Genomic DNA, 23,382 nt, shown 5'->3' on the forward strand with positions numbered 1-23,382 from the left:
CATATAAAGACTTTTTTTTCTTTTTGAAGCTAATGCTAAGGTGATGGAAAAAATCAATTCATACAACAAATTCTTCACTACTTACATTTGAATAGAAGAATCGCGCCAATCAGTGCCCACATTTTTCTCAAACCTGATTGGTTCAAAATAATGAATTTTTTTATTGTTCTAAACCAATGATGTCCAAAGCTTCAAAACTCAGACATATTTTATATCAGAAGATTGCAAAATATTTTTTTTTATTTTTAAAATTATTTCATCATATTTTTAATTATTTTAAAATTATTTCATTATATATATATGTAATATTATTTGTGGTGAAGCATGATGCAGTTGAAGGCAATGAAGATACTTTTAATTTCGTGACGTCGTTTTATTTCATTTTGAAGAAGCAAGCATATGTACAAGCGACGAGCACACAGAACGACACAGAAAGGAATGAGGGAAGAGCTCTCGGACATTTTATCCCTGGTCTTATATAACCTATGATTTTGATAGGGAAAACATTTCTTCACAGTGCTAATGTATTATGAGATTTCGATAGGGATTTTCATTACAGGCGCCGAGAAGGTAGTGGAAACAAAGGGAGATTTTAAAAAAGAATTTGCTTGATCAGCGGTATGTTATCTCTTCACGCGTAGTGTGGGAAAGTTAGATTTTAGCTGATTCAACAATTTAACAAAGCTTCTCTTGAATTAATTAAGTAGAGACAGTGGAATTGGATCACGAAATAAGAGAATATTTTAGAATGATGTTACTATGGGCTAAATTAAGATGAAGTTATTATGAAAATTAATTAAATTGAAATTAGAGTTAAAATATCATTACATATATATATATATATATATGCAGGTTCAAAGCAGTGAAGAGATTTTGTTTTTTTAATTCTCTTTAATACCTATCTCGGGATTTACTTACAATTTATTTACAAGCAGGCTGAACGTGACACAAAAGTAAAGTAGAAGGGACGAAAAAAAAGGATCACTACCCTTATATAACAAGGGATTTCCGGCCACGCGCCAATTGAATATTCGTTTTGACCTTTGACACCTTGGCAAGGGCAACGGAGGACCCCTTTCATTTGATACGTAGTACTGATAGCGCATTATTTTTACAAAGGAATAAATTAAACAGAAAATAGAATTAGACCAGGAAATAAGAGAATATTTTTCTATGGGCTAAATTAAGATAAAGTTTTGGAAATTAATTTGGATTGAATTAAGAATTTAAAATATCATTACAATTCCCGCCCCACCACAAGACGTGTGGAAGTGCGTCGGTGCCGTTTGACACACAGCCATACCTTACAGTGATGTCTGAGTAAGTTTAATTTAAAAGTACATTGAAAGTGACACCTCAGTTTCCCTTGCCTTTACATTATTACAGAAATTATTTTGAACAAGATTTTTTTCGAACATAAAAGAGATAAAGTGATATTTTGATAAATTTAAACATTTAACAACACCAAAATAATAATATTAAAATGTATAATATAAAAAATGGTTTTCTGCAGAAACTCAGTTTATTGTCCCTTTTTGGTGAGGAATGTCTCTAAAGAATACTTGCACACAGTGTCCTATAATAATAGAAGGCTCACCAAAATCATCAAATGGGATTTAAAATGGATAATAAATTGAACTTATATAATAATAAAATGTCAACATAGTTCTGATTTTTGTGTGTAACACTTGAATCTGAAAATAATAAATATGAGATTCAAATAATCATTATAACATTAATACTCAAAACAAATGACATAAAAATGTGTAATTTTAAAAGAAAATCGTTAACCCACTAGTTAGCCAATTAGTGGGGCATTTAAACCTTGTCCACTAAGTTCTACTAATGGGTGAAACTGAATGACCTAAAATTAGGACAACAAGAAGGGGGGACATAATTCTTATTCTCTTTCTACTCTCATCCAGGAATATTTGTTTCCAAAGTGGAGAACGAAATATACGGGATAAAAATAGAAAGAGATGGAAATTAATTATGAGGTTGACCTTATACTCACATCTCAATAAGACTGCAGTTTTTGAATATATATTGTGATAGCGTCTATCGCAACATGATCATTATGAGTATCACGAAGAAAAACAAACTAACTCTTACGAGTGGAGACAACGGGCAAAACTAAGTTGGGGTTTATGTGGAAGAAACATGGAAAATACAATGCCTTTTTTTATTTAAATCTAAATTATATTCATGACTTAATTTTAATTTTTCTGGTGGGTAATATGTTCTAAATTTTGATATATGGGCAATATCAGTAGTTTTCTTTGTTAATGCATTTGATTTAGTTAATTCATAATTTACATCTGAATTTTTAGCTACTATTTCATATGGACCTGAAAATACCGGGGTATTGAGCCGGAGTGTCGGATGAGGTCACAGCAGGAGCCATCATTCGTAGAATTTCAGCAACGAGGTCGGATCTGAAGACGCTATGCCAAGGGAGGTAACCCGACATGGACGGCAAAGAAGCGGCCGAACCAGCACGGAACCATCTTCAGACTAACGGCGAATCAAGAAGCCTTACCGTAACATTAAATTGCCACTCATTCCGGGGATTTAATTCTTTTAATTCATTTGAACATTTTTTTCACAGCAAACTATCCTTGTCGACTAAATAATATGTAACATTATTTTAGTTGAAGCAGAATAGAGGTTCGACGCAGTGAAGAGACTTTGTATTTTTAATTCTCTTTAATATCTATCTCGGGAAAGATATTTATTTACAAGCAGACGCATTGCGGCACAAAAGCAGAAGTAAAGAAGAAGGAAGGAAACAAATGATCACTAACCTTATATAACATGGGATTTCCGGCCACGCGCTAATTGAATACTCGTGTTGACCTTTGACACCTTGGCAAGGACAACGGAGGCATCATTTTCATTTGATACGTAGTACTGATGGCGTATTATTTTTACAAATTAATTAATTAAACCGAAAGAAGAACTAGATCAGGAAATTTATTATTTATATTTTACTATGGTCTAAATTAAGATAAAGTTTTGGAAAGTAATTTGGATTAAATTAAGAGTTTAAAATATCATCTCACGCACACGCACGCACACACACACAAAAAAAAAATTTAAAAAAATAACACTATGCTCTCACATGATAAAAAAATAGATGCATATTCCCATCTTCCAAAATATATTTGTTTCAGAGTTATTTACTTCAGGCCAAACCGACTTCCTGTAGGACAACAACAGATGCAGGCACACATTCACATTCATCTTTATTATTAGCTGAGATGATGCGCTCTGCCGAATATGCGTTAGAATTAGTACTAACGCATTCAGCACAAATGTATCTAGGAAGATGAAATATGCTCCTCTCATCTCTTTTTTAAAATTCTATTTAAATTTATAAATTAAAAGTTAAATGGAATTTTAATATTTTTTCCTCCAAAATTTCTGAAAATATCAAAATGAAAATTATTTTTACATTATTTAAAAAAATGAAAAGCCATTCTTTTCGGTGATTTAACTTAATTGTAGATAAAATATTTTATCTTCTTCTAATTAATTCAAAAATACCCTATAAGTATAAAATAAATGAATATTTTAAATGTATTCAACAACAATATATTTAATTATTGTAAAGAAATTGAAAAATCTTTTTTCATTATTGCTACAAATATATCATTCTGGTTTCTTGTTTCCTTACTGAATATGAAGGTATGATGACTTGGTTTATAATTCCATAATGAGTAGTCACTGTTTAAAGTGTGTTTTTGGCATCTATTTGAAATTTTGATGCTCTTAAACTAATGTTTAATTTCAAAATTAAGAAGAATTTTAAAAGAAATATTTTAAAAGTGCACTCATTTTTAAAGATTACTCTTTCTTAAATTTAAATTGGAACGATATTATAAAAAAAAAATATTATGATAATACAGAATGTGTTTGGATATGTTTGTATTTTAATAATATTTTATTTCATTTTACCTTGTGTATTGTCCTTCTGTATTTTGTTATTATTTATTAAACTATTGTATCTGAACACCAATTTTATTTGGATGTTACTGATTTTGTCTTTTTGTGCATAGCTACGTGTCAATAGTTTGTATTCTGTTTCTATGGCCTCACTATGCTCCAGGCATATTTTTCTCTCTCTTGATTTAAGCACCGTCCTTGTCTTTAATGTGAAATTAAACTGTTGTATACGGAAGAACCCTCTAGTTGTTTTTAGACCAAAGAGATAATATATAAAATTATACTATCGTTCTTATTACATGAAAGTTGCCATGTTGTAAACTTTTGAGTTTTGGAATAAGTATTGACTTGTTAATAAAAATAAAAATGGAACAATCAAATGCTTGCGGTTTCATCATGAAAGTACAAAGTAAGAATACTACATACAGAACTCTGGATATCAAATAAAAAATCAGAAAAATAAGTTGATAAAAGAAAATTAAAAGACATGATAAAGTACTTAGGTCAGGTGCTGCCCCAATCCAGGTAACTAGTAAACAAGCGACAATGTGATGGTAAACATGAAGAAATGATATCTGATTTTGCTTCTTGCGTAGCACAAAGAAAATCTGAAAAGTGGTAAATTAAAATTATTTCATGTTTCAGCTAAGGAAAAACAATATCAGATGTAACAGAACAAACATATCAATTTTTTTTCAAACCGGTAAAAAAAAAAAAAAAATGACTGCATAGTAACTTAATTTGTTAACTACATTTTTAAAAAATCACAAACAATGTATCGAAAAAGAAATAAAATATATTTCTTGGATTATAAATCAATTAAATTCTTCAATAAAATTATGGTACATTTTAGAAAAAGTTTAGGGACTACAAACTTTTTAAAAGGCACTTTCCGAATAGCTCATTTTGCTCATCCGAGTGTCAAATAATGAAACCTTAAACAATGAACCTAATTATTTTTGCATCTCTTTTGAGTGCACATATGTGATTGTAGAAGTAGAAATGATTCTTGGGGTTTATAATTAATATAAAAAACGCAGAAGCCAAATTTTGTAAAAATATGTGTAATTATATTGCATTGAACATAAAATAGTACACCAAAGAAGGTCCTTCTGTGTTACTTAACGTTGGTAAAATGGATTTTAAAAAATGAAGCAAAACATTAGTCGTATAATTAATTTTATTCAACACTCATTCTGGTGAAAGGAGATTAGGTATAAACAAAAGCTTTTAAAAATGATTTTTCTTTGGTTTAAACTTGAAAAACAAATGAGATAATATTGTCGAAAATAAATAAATAGTATTATGTCATTTATTTTTCAGATAAAAAAACGATATATTTTAGGCAATCACTACTTGTCCTAATATTCCTTAGCTGCTCCTAAAACGTTTTGATTTAAACTCCTTTTATTGATGTTAATTACTAAGTTTATTTAGAATTTTTGATTATTTTAAACAATATGTTTCGTTAATTCTATTTAATTGTTTATTGTTTAATTTTTGTTTTAAGGTATCAGAACACGTTGAAAAGGTCGATTTTCACTAAAAATTGCATTTCTTAAAAATTCTTTTATTGGATATGCCAGTCTTTGAGCTAGTCAAAAAGGGTTTACCGTTGTCTCTACTTTAATTAAAAGTCAAGATATTAATATTTTCGTAATGATCGGTAAACCGGAACTGGGTATTTAAACAACCGGAAGAACCGATTTAAAGGGCTTAAAACAACCGGAAGGGCCGATTTAAAGGAATGAATGTTAAAAATTTGTATAAACAGAAATTTAGTTTTAAATATAATGTTAGTAAACTTTTAATAAAGTAATTAAACTAATGCCACTTTTGGAAATTGTGTGTAATGCAGAATTACTGATGTTTTTATTGATAAATTACAAAATTATTACGGTATTGCAATTCGTAGTAATGTAAAGAATTTGCAAGAAATGCAAAGCGCAGTCATTCCGTCCTTTGTTTATCGATGCTCAAATGAAAAACAGCCTATGCATGGTTAATGCCCAACTGGGCCCAACAGCTGGTGCAAATTTCAAAGAGCTGCGTGTAATAAATTAAATTACAGCGACAAGTCAACCCACAAAATATTTTGAATGTCGTAAAACTATAATGCATGAAACTATGTGATAAAAAAAACTTTTAAAGAAATGTTTGCACGGAAAAACGAAAAATAGCAATGAGAGTTTCAACGGTGTTTTGTGGAAATTTGTACCTAACGGTATTTACCTTCGGTATTTTTTAAATTTTAATAAAGGGATACCGGTTTTAATACCGGCATTAAAAATTTTAGAAAAAGAAAGAAAACACAGGTGTTTCTTTGTTTTATTTGCCAGTTTTGTTAGTGAGGGTAAATATCACAAAAAATAATTTGTAACTTATAAATTATAACAGTATATAATCACAAAAAAGTAAAGAAGCATCTAATTTATTTAAATCTCAAAAAAAAGTGTAAATATCGCTATTCAGTCTGTGGTACTATTACAAATTTTTGAAATGTGATCTTAAAAAACATAATGCATCAATTGTACTCTCATTAAGCCTGAAAAGTAATTTTATGCAAAAATTACGAATTGTCGAAAACGCTCTTTCGGCGTCTACGTTAGTTGGTGGTGCTGTTAGCAATACGCGATATACTTTTTCCAAGTATTTACCTGTAAATCAATCATCTTCAAATAAATCGATTTCTCGTCGGATGGTTTTGGATATAGCTAATTTCTGTATTGTATTTTGGTTCGTTGAAATTTTTTTTTATCGCAAATTCTAATTTTTATTCAAGAGATAATTCCTTTTCACTTTCGACAGTAGTGATATCATAAACTTCGATAATTGAACCGAATTCTTCTGAATGTGGATAGGTCTGTGGGTAAAAAATTTTAAGAAAATTTACTCTGAACTTAATCGGATTTGAATAGGGTATTTTCTTTTTAAAAATCATTATAATCATGTAAATACTATAAGACATTTTCTATTTCGGTATGCCTTTCTTCTGTGCTATTTTTCAATGTAATATATAATTCTTCAGATAGTGGTGTAGTGCTGTTCTTTCAGTGACTGCAACATGAAATTTATTGTTGCATTAGCTGTTAATAAATTAGAATCTCGTGGACATAATGCCTCAATAGTCAATTTTATTGGAAGTAGAGCTGATATAGTTCTGGATATTAATTCGAATTCACTATCTGAAAAATTAATTTACAGGTTTAAGTCGATTAATGCTTTTTGAATTGGATTTCTCAGTTTCAAAAATCGTTCCATCATTAGGAGTAAACTGTTCCAACGTGTTTTAGAATCTAATATAAACATATATTCTGTTTTATTTCCAGTTAGTATATATTTTAGTAATATCTCCTTTTTTATAGGGGAACGTTTAAATACCTTAACAATTTTTCGAACTTTATAAATTATAGGAAACAATTCTGGATGGGTTAATATTTCATTCTCATTAGCAATATCTTCTTCACCAATTACATTGTCATTATCTTCATTGTAAATATCACTCTCACTCTTACTCTCTTCAAAGTTGGAATGCGAAGTCTCTATATCCACAGTATTTGGATTCTTCTGTTCTTTTTTTTTTTTTGGTATAATACATTTATTACTCGTAATTGAATCCCATGCGCATAGCACAACTGCTGATTTGCCCCAATCAACTTTCCAACTTTTTTTCATAATTGTTGCTCCATCAGTCGTTATGGATACAATATTTTCTTTCAGGGATAATCCATGTTTCGCTAATTTAGATTTAAGCAATTAATTAAGCCATTAATTAGCTAATTGATTTCGCCCGTTAGGGAGACATAAAAACAAAAACGTATACTATTTTGCTATGTTGGCGATACCTGAACATATAGTGGAGACAATTTCAAAAATTTCTAGTAAATACCGAAAAACCGGTATTTAAACTTGTGAATACCGGCATTACAAAATTGTACAAATGGCTCAAAATACCGGTATTCGGTATCCCGGTATACCGGTCCCTAGTAGTAATGTAAGCAATTTGCAAGAAATGCAAAGCACAATGATTGCGTCCTTTTTCATCGCTGCTCAAATGAAAAACAGCCTATGCATAGTGAATGCCCAACTGGGCCCAACAGCTGGTGCAAATTTCAAAGAACTGAGTGTAATAAATTAAATTACAGCGACAAGTCAAAGGGACTCCCCAAAAATATTTTAAATGTCGTAAAACTATAATGCATGAAACTATGTGATAAAAACTTTTAAAGCAATGCTTACACGGAAAAACGGAAAATCGCAATGAAAGTTTCAACGGTGTTTTATGGAAATTTGTACCTAACGTTTTTGTTAAGCTCCGAACGCTCAAATTAGGGGCATTTATGTCTGTAATACATTTTAACGAAGGTTTTATAAAATTACTGAATATCTATAAGGTTATTGGAGTGTATCCTAGTGCAAATGCAGTTAGAGCATTTGCTCAGCTCGACAAAGACAGAATAAATGAATATAGGCTTCATTCATTGCCAAATGCAAAAATTGCCAGAAAAAAAATAGAAAAATTATTAAAAGCTGAAGAGGAAAAAGGTATAATCTATACATGTGATGAATTTTAAGTATGTACATACATAATTTATTATTAAAACATGTCACTATATACTTTAAATAGATTTTTCTCAAAATTTATTTTTACTTATTTTTTGCTCACTTCAAGTCAAATAACTCAAAATATAACAAACATATTGCTATGAAATTTGGTGGATTTTGTTCTTTATAATATTTGCTGGGGAATGAACTAAAAGAATTTAGATTGAGTGCATATATGTTTTTTTTTTAAATTTACAGTCTATTGATTGAATAATAACGTCATCAATTTACTAAAAATTTCATGATAAATTTTCTACTGGTTCTAAAATATTTTATTTATTATTATAACCACACAACTTGTAAAACTGTGTAGTTTATTTTGGCATAAGTTTTGTTCGTATGAGAGTAATAGTTTTCGGTATAGCTAATTTGAAGTATTTATAAAAATTTGCTTAAATTTCTGCTATTAAATATCAATTTTCAAAAATTATTAATTTTTATTTCAAATTTTGACATTTTATTGCAACTTTTTAATAGTCTTAAATCCGGAAATATGGTTAAAGTATGTCGACACCATATTTTTCTAAAAAGTTGCTCTGAACGTTTTTGGATACTTTCGCAAATAAAAATAATCTATTTCAAATTCTTATTTAATCATGTTTCATCGCTCCCAAAGGAGAACTTCAAAAACATATTTTTTATTAGAGTAAAGTTACAGCATACGAATGCAAAAAAATGGAATGGAAAGTTATGAATGAATTAAAGATTTAAAAAAAGGAGAAATATGTATGGAGGAACCTTTATGCTACTGTTGTATATACTGAAAACGCCCCTAAACCGTTTTCTTTTATATCCTCAGTTATTTTGAAGTGATTTGTGTTTTATCTGGGGATTTCTCATTGTTCAGAATTATTTCAAAAATTAAGAATCGGGGATTGCAATTAAAAAAATTCAAAATTACTCAAAAATATTTTTTATGTGATTGCAGTTTGCCTACTTTTAAAAAGGACATGTTTCCAAGTCCAATAGCCTATCTTCCTAAAAGCTTTCATACATTACTGCAATAAGAAGTACCCGAATAATTATTTGACAAACTGAAGAAAACATTAGAATCATTGATAATATCATTTTAAACACATGAATACTTACCGTTTCAAATAAAGCTAAATATTTTTCAATAAGTGAATTCCATGCTATAAAGATTTTACCCTGAAATAAAAATGCTTTGGTTAAAATTTTTATGTAAAAAATTATATTAATGATAAATAATTCTTTCTTTTGTTCCCTTGGACTGTAAGAAGAAACATTTGCACCATAAAAACGTCTATCTGATTTACATTGATTCATAATTTCCACATTTTCTTGCTCATATTTGAACACTAAAACATCGAGAGACAGAATGTTGTTTATATAAGCATGGAACTTTATAGTTTATTAAATATACCCGAAATCATATAATGCATACATGAGATCTCATTCTGCACATCTACCAATCTATATAAAAAAAATATAAAAATAGCTGAAATTATGAAAGGAATTTCACTTTACAGAAGAGAGATGGCGCCAGGGAATTAGATATGGAAAAATATTTGGCTCGACTAAATTCTTTTCGACAACCTTTTTTTAAAAAAATAACCACCAAATAACCAAATAATATTTCTGTTATTAAAAGGAAAAATGGAATAAAGATTAATTGAATTTTTTTAATCCTTAATAAATAAGTAAACGATATAATATTCTTTTTAAAAAACTGATAATTTTTTCGGCGTGATAGTGGCTTAACTCTTCAGAAATTGGGCAATAAACTAGCAATTTTCCAGTGCCAGTCATAAAATAACCTTTTCTAATTTCATTTGAATCAATTTTCACTTCAAAATAAGGTGCCCCTCTGTGTCCTTTTTTTAGCAGTTAATTTAACTAACTGGTAGGACATCTATTTGATCATCTTCACTGTCTCCACTCTCACTTAGACTCGTGTTAAACGATCTTTCGTAAATTGGCATTGATAAATAACCGCCGTCTTCGTCCTTACAACTTGTATGATTTCTTTAAATTAATTTTCAATCAATGGCAATACATTAAAAACTCAGCTGTATTTTTGCAGGGAATATATATATATATATATATATATATATATATATATATATATATATATCCAATTGCATTCTATCGAATGGCAACGATCGCATGTAAACAAACTATCATATGAATTTCAAACTGCTTACTATTTTATTTATTTTAGTTTTTAGATACATTGAATTCAATACTTTGAACGGCAAAAGCATTATTAGAAATGCTCTGGAGAAATTTCACCGTCTCTCCAAAATTCAGTATTATTCTATTTTCTTCAAATCAAAAACTCCATTTCCTACAATTTTTCGCATAAAGTTTAATTATATTTTAAATTCAGTTTCTTACGGTATGCGTAACAGTGTTTGTAAATGTAATGGTGAAATTCAGACGCATTCATTAACTCCGTAGTAAAATTTCATCTACATTTTATTCCTAATAATCTACATTTTTTTTCAGTAAACTGAAATTCAATTGAATTCATGTTTTGTAATTTTATCAAATAACTGGTGAAATTAAAAAAAAAAACTCCAATATACGCCATATTAATCCATTAACAGCTTGAAACGCCAATAATTTAGACGAACAAAGTGTTCATCAAAGCCAGCTGGTTTAATAAAAACAACCAACGCGTTTGTGCATAATCGCGCTTGGCAAGGATCTACTGCGTGTATTTTAAATTAAAGAAATGAGTTTTATTTGGAAGTGACCTCGTAATTTTAAAACTTGGTCGAAAGATTCACAAAATAGTTTCAATGGCCATCAGCAAATTATTTCCGCAACTTCTATGTCATACCAACGGAAAGAATTGGCGAGCACTAGACCTTCATCCTTCACCTATATTAATGAGTATTGTTCCAGAATCTTCTACCATTGAATCATAATTCCCAAAGGTCAGCCATTGAGACATCGCTAGTTGGATGAAAAGAGTATATTCTTTAAATGACTCTCGATTTTACGTTTATGTTTAATCTGAAACATCGAGTGAATAAATTCCATTATACACCTCACTAAAAAATGGTTTTAAGTTCTATCATTTTGACTTGAATGGTTTTACAATGAAAATTCTTCGATGTTCCTTTCCATTGTTAAGGCAATACTTGATCCTCACTTCAGAAAAAGGAGGAGGAAATGAAAAGTACGCAGGTAAAAGTGGACGCGACTCACTAGGATGGATATTTCTTTTCTTTGAATGATGGAATGGTGCCGAAGTCATCGCGTATATTGTAAGCATCGACCTTCAAGTGAGTCTGTTTAATGGCAATGGATGGATCTTGCACCAACAGTATTCATAGAACTATTTGTAATGAAATATTTATTAAAATTAATATTATTAAATTCTTTGCCTAAAATTTAATTCAAGTTAAAAAAAATTGAATGATAAAGTTTTTAATAAGGAAGATGTTTTTAATAAGGAGTCCATTCATCGTGTTAGTTTAAATATATATATATATAACTTAATTCAGGTTAAAAATAAATTAATGATAAAGTTGGAAGATTTTAATAAGGATCTCATTCATTGTGTTAAGTTAAATTACTACTCCAGTTTCTTGGTGTTTAAACAAGGTATTCTTTTATAATAAGAAATTAATCTTGTTTTCTAAATCTGAATCGGAAAGTGAATATAAATACTTCTGTTTTCTTAAATAATCTGTTTCACTTTCAAAATTATATATATATATATATATATATTATTTTGCATTTGTCTAATGAATATACTAATATATTATTACTGCATGCCAACATTGCACTGACGAACAAAAATTTTACGAAAGAGTTTAATAGTTTGCAATTTTTAGAACGATTTATCGTTATAATGCAATTAATATATAATTACTAGGAAAGAATGATATATTTTTGGAATGCCTTTTTTGACCGAAATTTGACTATTACAGAATTACAAATTAATACAATAAGATTGCAAAATAAATTGCATATATAAATTGAACAAATTTTTACGCTATAATTGTTTGATTCTTGTGAAAACCCAGTCCATCAGTCGGTCAATTGTTTGAGCAAGAAGGCACAAAATTTGAGAAACACCTGAAATTTAAATGCTGAAACTCTGAACCAAATTTCACTTACATAAGGTGTTACGCTTTTGAATTAACGCATTTGTGAGCAGTAAAATACTTAATGAAATAGATAGACAATCCCTAGACCGATTTCATTCCAAATTTAATACATTTACATTTAAGATATTAAATCGTTGTTCGAAATATTGTTGATCTAGCTTACTTTAGTTTGTAGTTAAAGCATTAGTTTATCATCTGTCATTCTGACAAGCAGATTTCGTCTGAACGGAGCTTTTTCAAAATTTGATAAGTTTCTACTTCTTTGGTGTGAAAAGCATTTACCAAATTTCATCCTTCTAATTCAAAGAGAGCTTGAGTTTTCAATTTCACAGAAAAAAGAATAAATATCATAATATTAAGAAATTGGTCCTTCGGCTCAAGAAGATCGGAAACATGGAGAATCGTCAAAAGCTCAAATTTGAATATTTTGAAGTTCACAATATTGTGTATTTCCGATACAAGAAGGTAAAAAAGGAAATTGCTTCAGAGATAGATTATAATGAATTTAGGAATTATTCAGACTCTTACCTGAGCTTTTGGAGGGATTCTAGAGAACCGGCGTAACATCTCATATCCCATTCATTTGTTAGCAATGTGTAATGCTGAATTGGAAAAAAAAAGGGTTAAAACAAGCAGAAGTTTTGAAAATGCTTCAATAGGTTACAATCGTGTGACAAATGTTATATTCTCATATCTTCCAATGTGTGATTCTATGTTTTCACGCATATGGTCGGAATACTTTTTTCCTCTCACGTGCAATGATAAAACTGTGTGTTCTTAATGAAAATTGATGAAGTAGTTGAATCTATTCTGATAGTTTACATTCAGTTGAAATATTTGTATGTTGCAAAATACATCCCAGTTTTATTCTGGATGTTAAATGCATTACTTTGAAACCAATAGTTGACAACCAAAGCAAACAAACACGGAGCATTAGTGGTATATCGAAAAAAATTAACATTGTTGGGTGTGAGCGATTGTACATCCAAAATATATAATGGAAATTTCCATTACTCCATTTCCTCTACGCCAATTACAATGGACATTTCATGAATGCAGGGAAAGGTTAAGAGAAGCGTGAATCCAAGGGTTTGAATTGAAGCTGGCTTGGCTCTGTTGTTTTACTAGCCTAAATGATGAACTAATATGCTAGAAATAAGCGGAATGCGACCATTCTACAAACTCGGTGTGGAGTGATCGTGGATACATTCCTTAAGTCTTTATAATTTATAAGCATTGGCTATGCATCTTGTTTAAACTAGACTCTACATGTAGATAGAAGTCTCTATTTTAGAGTCATTCCTGTATCATAAAGAAATGTCAAATAGAATAAATGAGACCTGGTAAATCTATCGTCTTATGAAGCTACAATCACTGTAAAGAAGAAGATGCTATGAACATTAACATATCCGTTTAATACTAATACAAATATAATAAGATGTGTTTGTATTATCTTTACATAATATCCATTGAACATTAATATATCATATTCATAATAATACTCACACATGGAAATTTGAACAATAATGTATCATTTTCACATTAATAGGAATATATTCTATGAATATTTACATTACCGGAAACACATTCTATGAACATTTCTATATATTAATATTAATATACATTTTCTATACTATTTAGTTTAACAAGAATCTATCTTATGGACATGAACATGAATCTAGTTTATGACCAATAATATCAAAACAGTCAGGTCCTATGAACATTATCATATTGTCACGTAGATGAGGTGAATGTAGCAAGTCCAATAGAAATGAACACACTCAAGATCAACTGAAGAGTTTAATACCAATCTGTCCGATTGGGAAACTACTTATATACAGTTGAAGAACCTTCTAGAATTTGAAGGCCCGCAGAAAATTAGGAGTTTACATAAATAACATATTAGAATAATTAACATACATTTGCATAACTTTGCATAATTAACATAAGTTTGACATAAAGCAAATTGAAATTAAAAATCAATTTTTGACAGTTCGTCTCGCTAATATTCGAACCCACAACCTTCCGCTCCGCAATGAGATGCGTCGTTCAGCCGACTGAGCCATCGGCGCATGGTCAGTAGCAGCAATTTTCGCTACAATATTATTTGACATTAACAGGAACATAATCTATTAACTATTCCATTGACATTAACATGAACATATCCTGTGAACGCTAACATGAATATACCTTATGAACACGAACGTGTCGTATAAGCATTAATTGTTCATTCTCTAAAAATCAAACAGAATCATTGCAATCGTACTTACTTGAGTCATCAAAACGAAATTGAAGACTGACATGAAAAAATTGTACACGATCATGGGTATTTTTAAATCGAACGGCTTCCGGGCCCTCATCCAAGATGGGCCGAGCCACGTCACGAAAAGGACGTATCCAACCAAAATACCATAGCACTGGTATTCCTTTCCGTTCAAATGCTTTCCGATAGCTATAAAAGAATTCAATTATTACCAAACGGGACATTATTCAAAATCTAAAAATGTTGGCAAACCGTTAAAAAAAATGTCGTTTAAAAAATGTCGGCAAACCGTTTTGTACCATTCTTTGTTACCTGCCCTCGACAACTGGTGTATGATTTTATTGCCATTCATTCTATTTGCCCTACCATTAAAACTGTTTACTTAAATTATGAACTGTGAGATAATGTAACAAATATTTTTGTTTTATCTAGGAACAGAAACTTTTTCCCAAGAGAGACCGACTTGAAAGAAAAAAGCATTCTTCTGCTACACGTATGTTGAGCCTGGTTACCGTTACAAGGCACCAAGAATAGTTAAGCGCAGACATAGGAATCGAAAAATGCAATTAAATTGTGTTCAGTATTTCAAAGTGATATTTATATCAAGTTCAAATTGAATGCTGATGGTTCATTTCTAATAGTCTTCGATGGAGTGATTCCATTTGGAAAAATACTATAAAGGATAAATATATTTTAGGTTTGGATCCATAATATGTTCCTATTAAATTGAGCAGTCTAAATTTCTATACAGTTTCTAGATATTTTAGTGATATTTAACAATATATCTTTGACGTGTTAACATTTTAGAAAAGTTCATAATTCTGAGTCAATATAATTCTGAGAATATATAAATTAGAAGCTATTTATATATTCATATATAGGGTGGGCTGTAAATTCGTGCAAACTTCAAAAAATTATAATAAAAAAATGAATGCTCTAAGAATATCGTGGTTTTCGGATATATTTTCAAGGAGTCTTCGGATTATTTTCCCATTCAAAATCATTCCATAAAATGACCAATAGATGGGCTGACCCGCCAACCAGAGATGGTTGATGCAAATCAGGAGATTGCTATAAAACACAAGACTGGAAAAGGATCCATCATTTGATGCAAGCAGCATGTTATCGTTACCAAATATAGAATGTGGTTAAATCTTTCTATAAAAACTGGGAATCCACGCCCCTTTCTTTTTTGATGTGCGTTGTCCTGCATCCGGTTGGGAAAACTGATCCGTCACTGCAGAACATTATCTTACGCTTTTGCGAGCTGCTTCGTAACAAAGCGTTACCTGTCGTATCCGTCATGCGAGATGGCGCCCCGTCTCACGTTGCTCGTTCCGTCAAGACGTCCCTCCTAGATACTCAGGACTGAGTGTCAAGCCGAGGGTGTAATATTCAGTCGCCCTCACGATCCCCAGACTTTACACCATCGGATCTTTGGTTGTGGTTATACTATAAATCTCGTGTAAACCGAGAGTCTCCAACCACTTTGGTGGTGAAAAATGCCATTCAAGGGGTCGTTGGTGACATCGATGTCGACATGCTACGTTCAGCTATAATAGGCTTATTTAAACATCTCACGTGCTTAATACCTTGTGGCGGCTGCTTTGTTTAGCATCATCTGTTTTAAAATAAAAATTCATTGTGTTAAATTACTGTGGTGTGTATTTGACATGTGAGCGCCAAATTTCGGTCATATTTTAAATATTTTTAATGCTGAAAAATCCAAATGTTCTCTTATCACACTCATGCAAACTATAATGTTTTTCTAGCAATACTTTTCCTATTGTGATTTTTTGGAAATCTGTGGCACGCTTCGTATTATATTAGACGTTATTTAAGCAATTAATTTCCAATACAATCTTTTAGTCCAAATTCGTAAATATATATATATATAAACTTCTTCTAAAAGTATTATTCTACCATTTAAATTGCCGTTATATATTGAACGGTTTAAAAAAATGAGTTTTATATTTTAGCAACTGAATCTGGAAACACAATATATAATAGTGTTCGAAATCTGGAACATTAAAATGAATTAATCATTGAGACAAAATGTTAATTTCAATTTTCAGTGCTTTTTTTTAAATCAACTATCAGACAAAATTTTATTATCTGGATGAAAATGTTATAATATTAGAACAATTAGTTATTTTCGTGGCTATTGAGAAGTATGGGTTAAACAAACCATCTAAATATAGAAACAAAATATTTTCAATAGGTGACCGTAAAACTTAATTTGTTCTTAAGGCACATATTTATAATAAAAAAGTATCCAGGTCAAAAGACGGAGGAAAAGTCTTTAGCATGAGAGTTATGAGTAATCTAGCAAGTAAATTTAGAGGACAAAAGGGCACATGTGATAATCTCACTTCCTATATATAAGATCAACTTCTTCTAAAATGAAATGGTATTACGTTTTTCATTATGAGAAAAATTAAACCAGAACTTCCTGTTCAAATGATAATAAAATGCAAAGTTTAATGCTTTACAGATGATACAAGTGCTATCATTATTGTGTTTTTATAGCCTTAAATATATATCCTTAAATATATAACACTATTTAAGTAATTTGACCAAATATGTTTCAAAGTATGATATTGTAGTCAAGATTGCGCATCAGTATTGACTCTGTCGAGTTTTTTCAATTATTAAGTCCATATGTGCGCATAATTATGCCTAATTCTCTTTCCTATTTATTAATATTGTTATTCAGGAAGATTTAAATTTGATGATTTTTTTAATATGTCAAGAGAGATGTTTTTATCAATTGCAAGACTTTCTCTTTATACATTTCATATGCAAGAGTAAAAAATATTCTGCATGTTTTAAATCATTCAGTGATTGTTACAGTCTTCTCCTCGTTAAAATGAATTCTAAAAACGAAGACAGCTAATTTTTCATATTTTTTTCATCAATTAAGAGGGGTTTTTTCCCCAGCGGTATATATGTTCAATGTTAACCTTTCCGTCATTATTTTATCTTTTTTCGCAAGGATGAATCGCAATACATAAAAAAGCATATTGAAAAATAGTAATAATTAAATTTAAACAAGTCTGATTTAGAGATGAGGCATCCAGTTATACTTATGACATCGTAATTTGTGATGGACATTAGTTTAGTTTTTAGGGATTTTATTTTCTGTTGGACAGAATGTTAAGTGTTTGCTGAAACTGAAATGATTTCTTTAAATATTTTAAGTACATTGAATATCGATTAAAAATAATTAAATAATTCACGAAATACAATAATCTATATACTTATAATAAAGCTCAATGTGTGTGTGTGTGTGTGTGTGTTGGCGCTCTACAGGCCAGGTCATTTGACATACAGCTATCAAATTTGGTACATGTATACCTTAGAGGTCGTAATGTGCACCTGGGGTCCCTTTTTTGAAATTTTAATTAGAATTTTAATTATTAATTAAAAACTAACTTTCCCGCCAAAAAAATCTTCCATTTTCCCCACCGCCGCCAACTTTTCCGCCAAAAAAATCTTCCATTTTCCCCACCGCCAAATGAGTAAGCCTTCAATTTTTTTTTCTCCCAACAGTAATGAGGCTAGGGTTAACATTTTTCGGCGGATTATTTCAAACGATTCTGTTTATTTTCTTAATGTTTTATGCATTTAAAATTAAACATTGTTAATTAATCCATGTTTCAGATTCATTCTGAAGTACTTTTGAATTAAAATAACACAGAATAAAGGAAATTTAAAATGTATAACTTGCATAGCGTTACCCCAATTGCCGTTGAAAAATTCATGCATTTGCGTTATCGTAACTGGCGAAGAAAATTCACGCATGCTCATTGTGTTCTGATTGTTGGCATGACAACCATTATCAACGGATGATTTAAATTATTTTTAGGTTACTTGCATGCTTTTGTAAGTAAATTGTATTTAAGTTAGTAATATATTTTTTGTATATGCTTATAGTTTTAAGTACATCGTTTTTCAAGTAGCTTTTTTACCTGTTTTCAATGATTTAAATTATTTTTAGGTTAGTTGCGTGCTTTTGTATTTAAATTGTATTTATGTTAGTTATATATTTTTTGTATATGCTTATAGTTTTAAGTAGTTTTTTTAAACCTGTTTTCGACCGATTATTTTAAACGATTCATTTTATTTTCTTAGTGTTTGATGCATTTAAAATTAAACATTATTAATTAATCGATCTGTTCATGATGAATCTGAGAAAATTTGTTTGACAAATTCTTGAGATTACATAAATTAAGAAAGATATTCTTTAGTGCCCATAAAGTTTAAACGCTTAGTGACTCTATTATCAGTAATCATATTATTAAAAATAATGCTTTGTTTCAGTAAAAAATATTATTGTATTAATTGATCATTTATATTATTGTAATATTATTGTATTAATTAATCATTTACACTTTAATTTAAGGCATAAATACTACGAGGGGTAACAGAAAATTAGAGAGATAAATATAACGTTATGACTGAAGGCCTTTATAATATTATGAGTGAATTATATGACTATCAAAATTTGAAGTTTTAAAATATTTTGCTGAAGAATCTATTAAAGTTGGAATTGCGTAAAATATTTAATGGTACGACCGGAGTTTAATCCCCTGCTTGGTGCAATTTTTAAAAATTGCCAACAACGGCCTTGCGAAATGTTCAAAAGCAAAAAAGCAGATGTTCAATTATAGTGCATAATAAAGATTGCCAGCTTTGGCGCGTTATCGCAACTTCGCGAAGAAGGGGGGTAAACTCCGGTTCAACCTATTTAATTATTAAAATTTAAACGAACATTAAGATTGGCGAAGCGGCTGGTAGCCAAAGGCGGCTAGTACACAATAGACAAACATTAACTGTAATTTAATTTTTTTAAAATTTAAAACCATTATTTTTATAGCGCAGGATCCTTTTATTTCTGAACTACAAATTTATAAGTAATATTACAAAATTAAAAAAATAATAATAAAAAAAAAAATGGAAAAATAATTTTAAAAAATAAAGAAATTTGTTGTTTCAATGAATTTTGTTTTTCAAATTTAAAGTATTAAAATTCAGTTTATTTTTATTTTTATTATTATTATTATTATTAAGCTTCACTGCTAAAGTCAAAATGAAGATATCTTTATTTTTTAGTAATTTATACCTAAATTATTCGAATCACTGTAAAGCAACAAAAATTGAATCATCTCAAAAGCATAAGAAATTTCTTTTGTTATTAATAAATGACATATTAAGTATTACAAACATAATTTTAATTATTTTCGTTCAAGTTATTGTTAAGAACAATCCAATTTCAAACACCTTTCATTAACATATTACATTGTAAAACTTTTGAAATCAATTTTCTTATCTCCTCCATTTCTGTTTTCATTCATATTTCTGTATACCAATATCACTGTTAGTTACCACTATAGGGTATCTACATGCATGTCATAGGTCGCGGGCGACTACGACGTGTATAATTTAGTCGTACTACATGTATAATTTCGTAATAGAATTCTGCGAATAATCAATTTCAATAATGCTTGATTGCACATCCTGAAAAGCAGAATTGTCTGTAACTGCTTTGAAATATTGACCTAATAACCTAATAAATAAGCTTGAAGACCAGAACCCATTCGCAGTGGTCGAGCAAATGAAGAGGAAACGATAAACTCGACATTTTTTCACTGTGCTTTAATAGTAGGCAATAGAAAATGAAAAGTAGGATGTAAATTTACATATAACTTTGAATTTTCTTTTAATTCAATAACTTTTCACGATTTCTAGTTAAGAATATCATTTCAAGTGAATAGGATTTTCTGTTAACGCAATTTATGGCAGTTAAGTTCAAAAGTAATAGCTTTTAAATTACTTTTGATAAAAAAATAATATGTAGTATTCACTATAGTGTTTAACATTGTATAATATAGAATATTCAATATTATTTTCACAAAATGATATACAATATTTGGCAGTAAATTAAAAAAAAATGTTTCAGTAACTGTTTTGGAATAGGATTCTAAATCAAATGAATCATAAATCTAAAACTAATATATTTGTGTTAGAATTTATTTTCCTGTATCAATACTTTTTAAAATTTCCTTGTCTTTTGAATGTTGCTATGCAATGTATATTGTACGGCATTCCTTGGTATTCACAAAGAATGGTTGATTTATATTCCATTCCTTTATATTGTATAACATAATAGTGCTACCAGGCTAGGAAACTTTGTTAATTTTCAAAATTTTACGACCGTTCAAATAATAGGGTCATACATAAAATCTACAGGTTCTTATGATAATGTTAAAATGTATATTCATTTATTAAATCTTTCTCATAAAACCTCTCCTTCGAATAACTATATACGTCTAATCCTTCAAACATTTATTCAGCACGATCGGGACGTGCAGGTGAGGAATAGAAAATATGTGCATGTACACTTCTTCTTACTGTATACATTAAGTATTAGAATAAAATAAATGTTGAAATTTTCCCGTAGATCTTTCTCAATCAGTTACAAGTTTCCTGATTATATCATATCAGACTCTGCTTTCAGCAGCACTATAATGATATGGTTTGATAACATTTTGCATTTTGATCAGACCGTCACTTCTCATTCATAAACATCAAACAACATACATTTAATCCTTCAAATATTAATTCAGCACGTGAGAATAGAAAATCTGCGCATGTGCACTTCTTCTTACTGTATCCTCAAATTCCTTTAATTTTCCTTATTGTGTCTCCTTCAGGTTTGTATTTAGGATAAATTTCGATCCTTGGCATTTTTCCTGAAATGCATAATTCCATAATCGGCAAAATTCTATATTATGAGACGAAAATTGAAAATTGAATTTTTGCAAAATGCAAATGGCCCCTTTTCTCTTTATTCTCTTGCTTTTTTTTAATGTACGGCATAATTTTCTTAAGCAAGCTCCATATATTAATTTGTGGAATGTATTTTATAACTATGTATGTGATAATTTTGATATTCATTCCAGTGAAATAATTGTTATTATCCATAGAAGTTTAAATCTGTAGTCTGTATCTACAAAATGATAAAATGATGAATATTTTCATGAAATTATTCACATAACTTATATATGTAAGGAAATAATATGGTGCAAATTATGCTGATAAATAGTTGGTTTGCATTAACGACAGTGCTGTTTGTGTTTAGGTCGATTAGAGGTCAAGGTCAATTAGAACATGCTGTCAGATGCATACATGTTGAATGAGTTATCCAAATTAAATTACTTCATGAAAGTTGAAGTACTTTTGTACCAAAAGTACTTTTGGAGCTGTACAAAAGCGGCAAGATTCTGTATAGAAATACGATTCTCCGAATTATCTCTATAGAACTAAATGACAATGCGCTTCCTGTGCAATAAGCATATTTTGATAAATATAATTAGATGTTGTTAAATTTCTTCTTATAAATATAACTTGTGAATAAACGCACGTTCCTGTGCTCCCACTTGTTCTATAAAAAGTATTGTGTTACAAGGAGTCATACACAGACTTGATACTCAACAGTCTCATTTGAGACTGTGTCCAAAGCGGAAAAAAAAAATTGGAAACAAGAGAAGGGAAGCAAAGAATGCTTTTGGTTCTGTAATTTTTGTGAGAATGTTAAAATGTGGAAAAAAAGATTTGTGATTTCTTTTAAGAAACGAATTTCTGTTTAAATCTATTTTTCTCCGGGATTTCTAATCCTTAAATTTAGGATTAGAAATCTCAAAGTCTTTCTGAGATTCAGTAATAAAGTGCAAGTCTGCAAGAAGTGGAACATTTTTCTTTTTAATTTTAAGATTGAACTTTTCTAGATTTACTGAAAAGTTCCAATTTGCAATAAACTTTTTGTTTAGAGAAATATATGGAGTTAATTATTAAAAATTGTTCTATTATAAAGAATTTAAAATTTTAAAATATCATACAGGTTTCATCGAATGTCCTACAATTCAATATATTTCTTTTATAATAGCGTATAATAAGAAATTCCTTCTTTTGTTTATTGACTGATAATAATTTTCATGACAACAATAAAATATACATTTCTTTGAAGGTTTTTGGTTTATTTTAATCAGGAACACGTGTTTCACATTCGGCACATGTGGTCTAAGGACGGCACTCTTACTGAGTGACTCACGATTGAATCCTACTTAGTATTAGAAGCATACTGCGAATTTTGGAATGTAGTTTTCAGAATTAAATATTTCATAGAAATGGATTCGTATACATCTGGAATAAGAAAGATTTAGACAACATATTTTGACATTATTATGGAATTATCGATATTTGTTCGGCGTGCACTATAGTATAATATGATACCACGCGAGAAGATTAAAGACTTTTGAGAAGAAACTGTAACTGGCAAATCACTTCACTCGGACAATCCTTTTAGAATTGATGTCTGAATAGCCTTTATTCATTCAATACGAAGACGTGAAATGAAATTAATTTATATAAGGTGAGCTAATTGAGTTCCAATTTGAAGAAGTTGAAATAATTGAATCAACA

General features: G+C 29.6%; 1 protein-coding gene across 1 annotated transcript in view; it reads right to left on the reverse strand.

The window, feature by feature from the left end:
• Positions 1 to 4,444: 4,444 nt before the first annotated feature.
• The window catches only part of LOC129961613 (elongation of very long chain fatty acids protein 7-like), a 30,705-nt gene continuing 11,767 nt past the window's right edge, over positions 4,445 to 23,382 (reverse strand). The window contains exons 3-6 of the mRNA XM_056075120.1: positions 14,906 to 15,087; positions 13,164 to 13,237; positions 9,640 to 9,699; positions 4,445 to 4,553 (exon numbers count right to left, since the gene is read on the reverse strand). Coding sequence (XP_055931095.1) covers positions 9,684 to 9,699; positions 13,164 to 13,237; positions 14,906 to 15,087 — 272 coding nt within the window. The 3' untranslated portion in view covers positions 4,445 to 4,553; positions 9,640 to 9,683. The remainder of the gene's footprint in view (positions 4,554 to 9,639; positions 9,700 to 13,163; positions 13,238 to 14,905; positions 15,088 to 23,382) is intronic.

The sequence above is a fragment of the Argiope bruennichi genome, chromosome 2 (assembly GCF_947563725.1).
Source record: "Argiope bruennichi chromosome 2, qqArgBrue1.1, whole genome shotgun sequence".
NCBI classification, from domain to species: domain Eukaryota; kingdom Metazoa; phylum Arthropoda; class Arachnida; order Araneae; family Araneidae; genus Argiope; species Argiope bruennichi.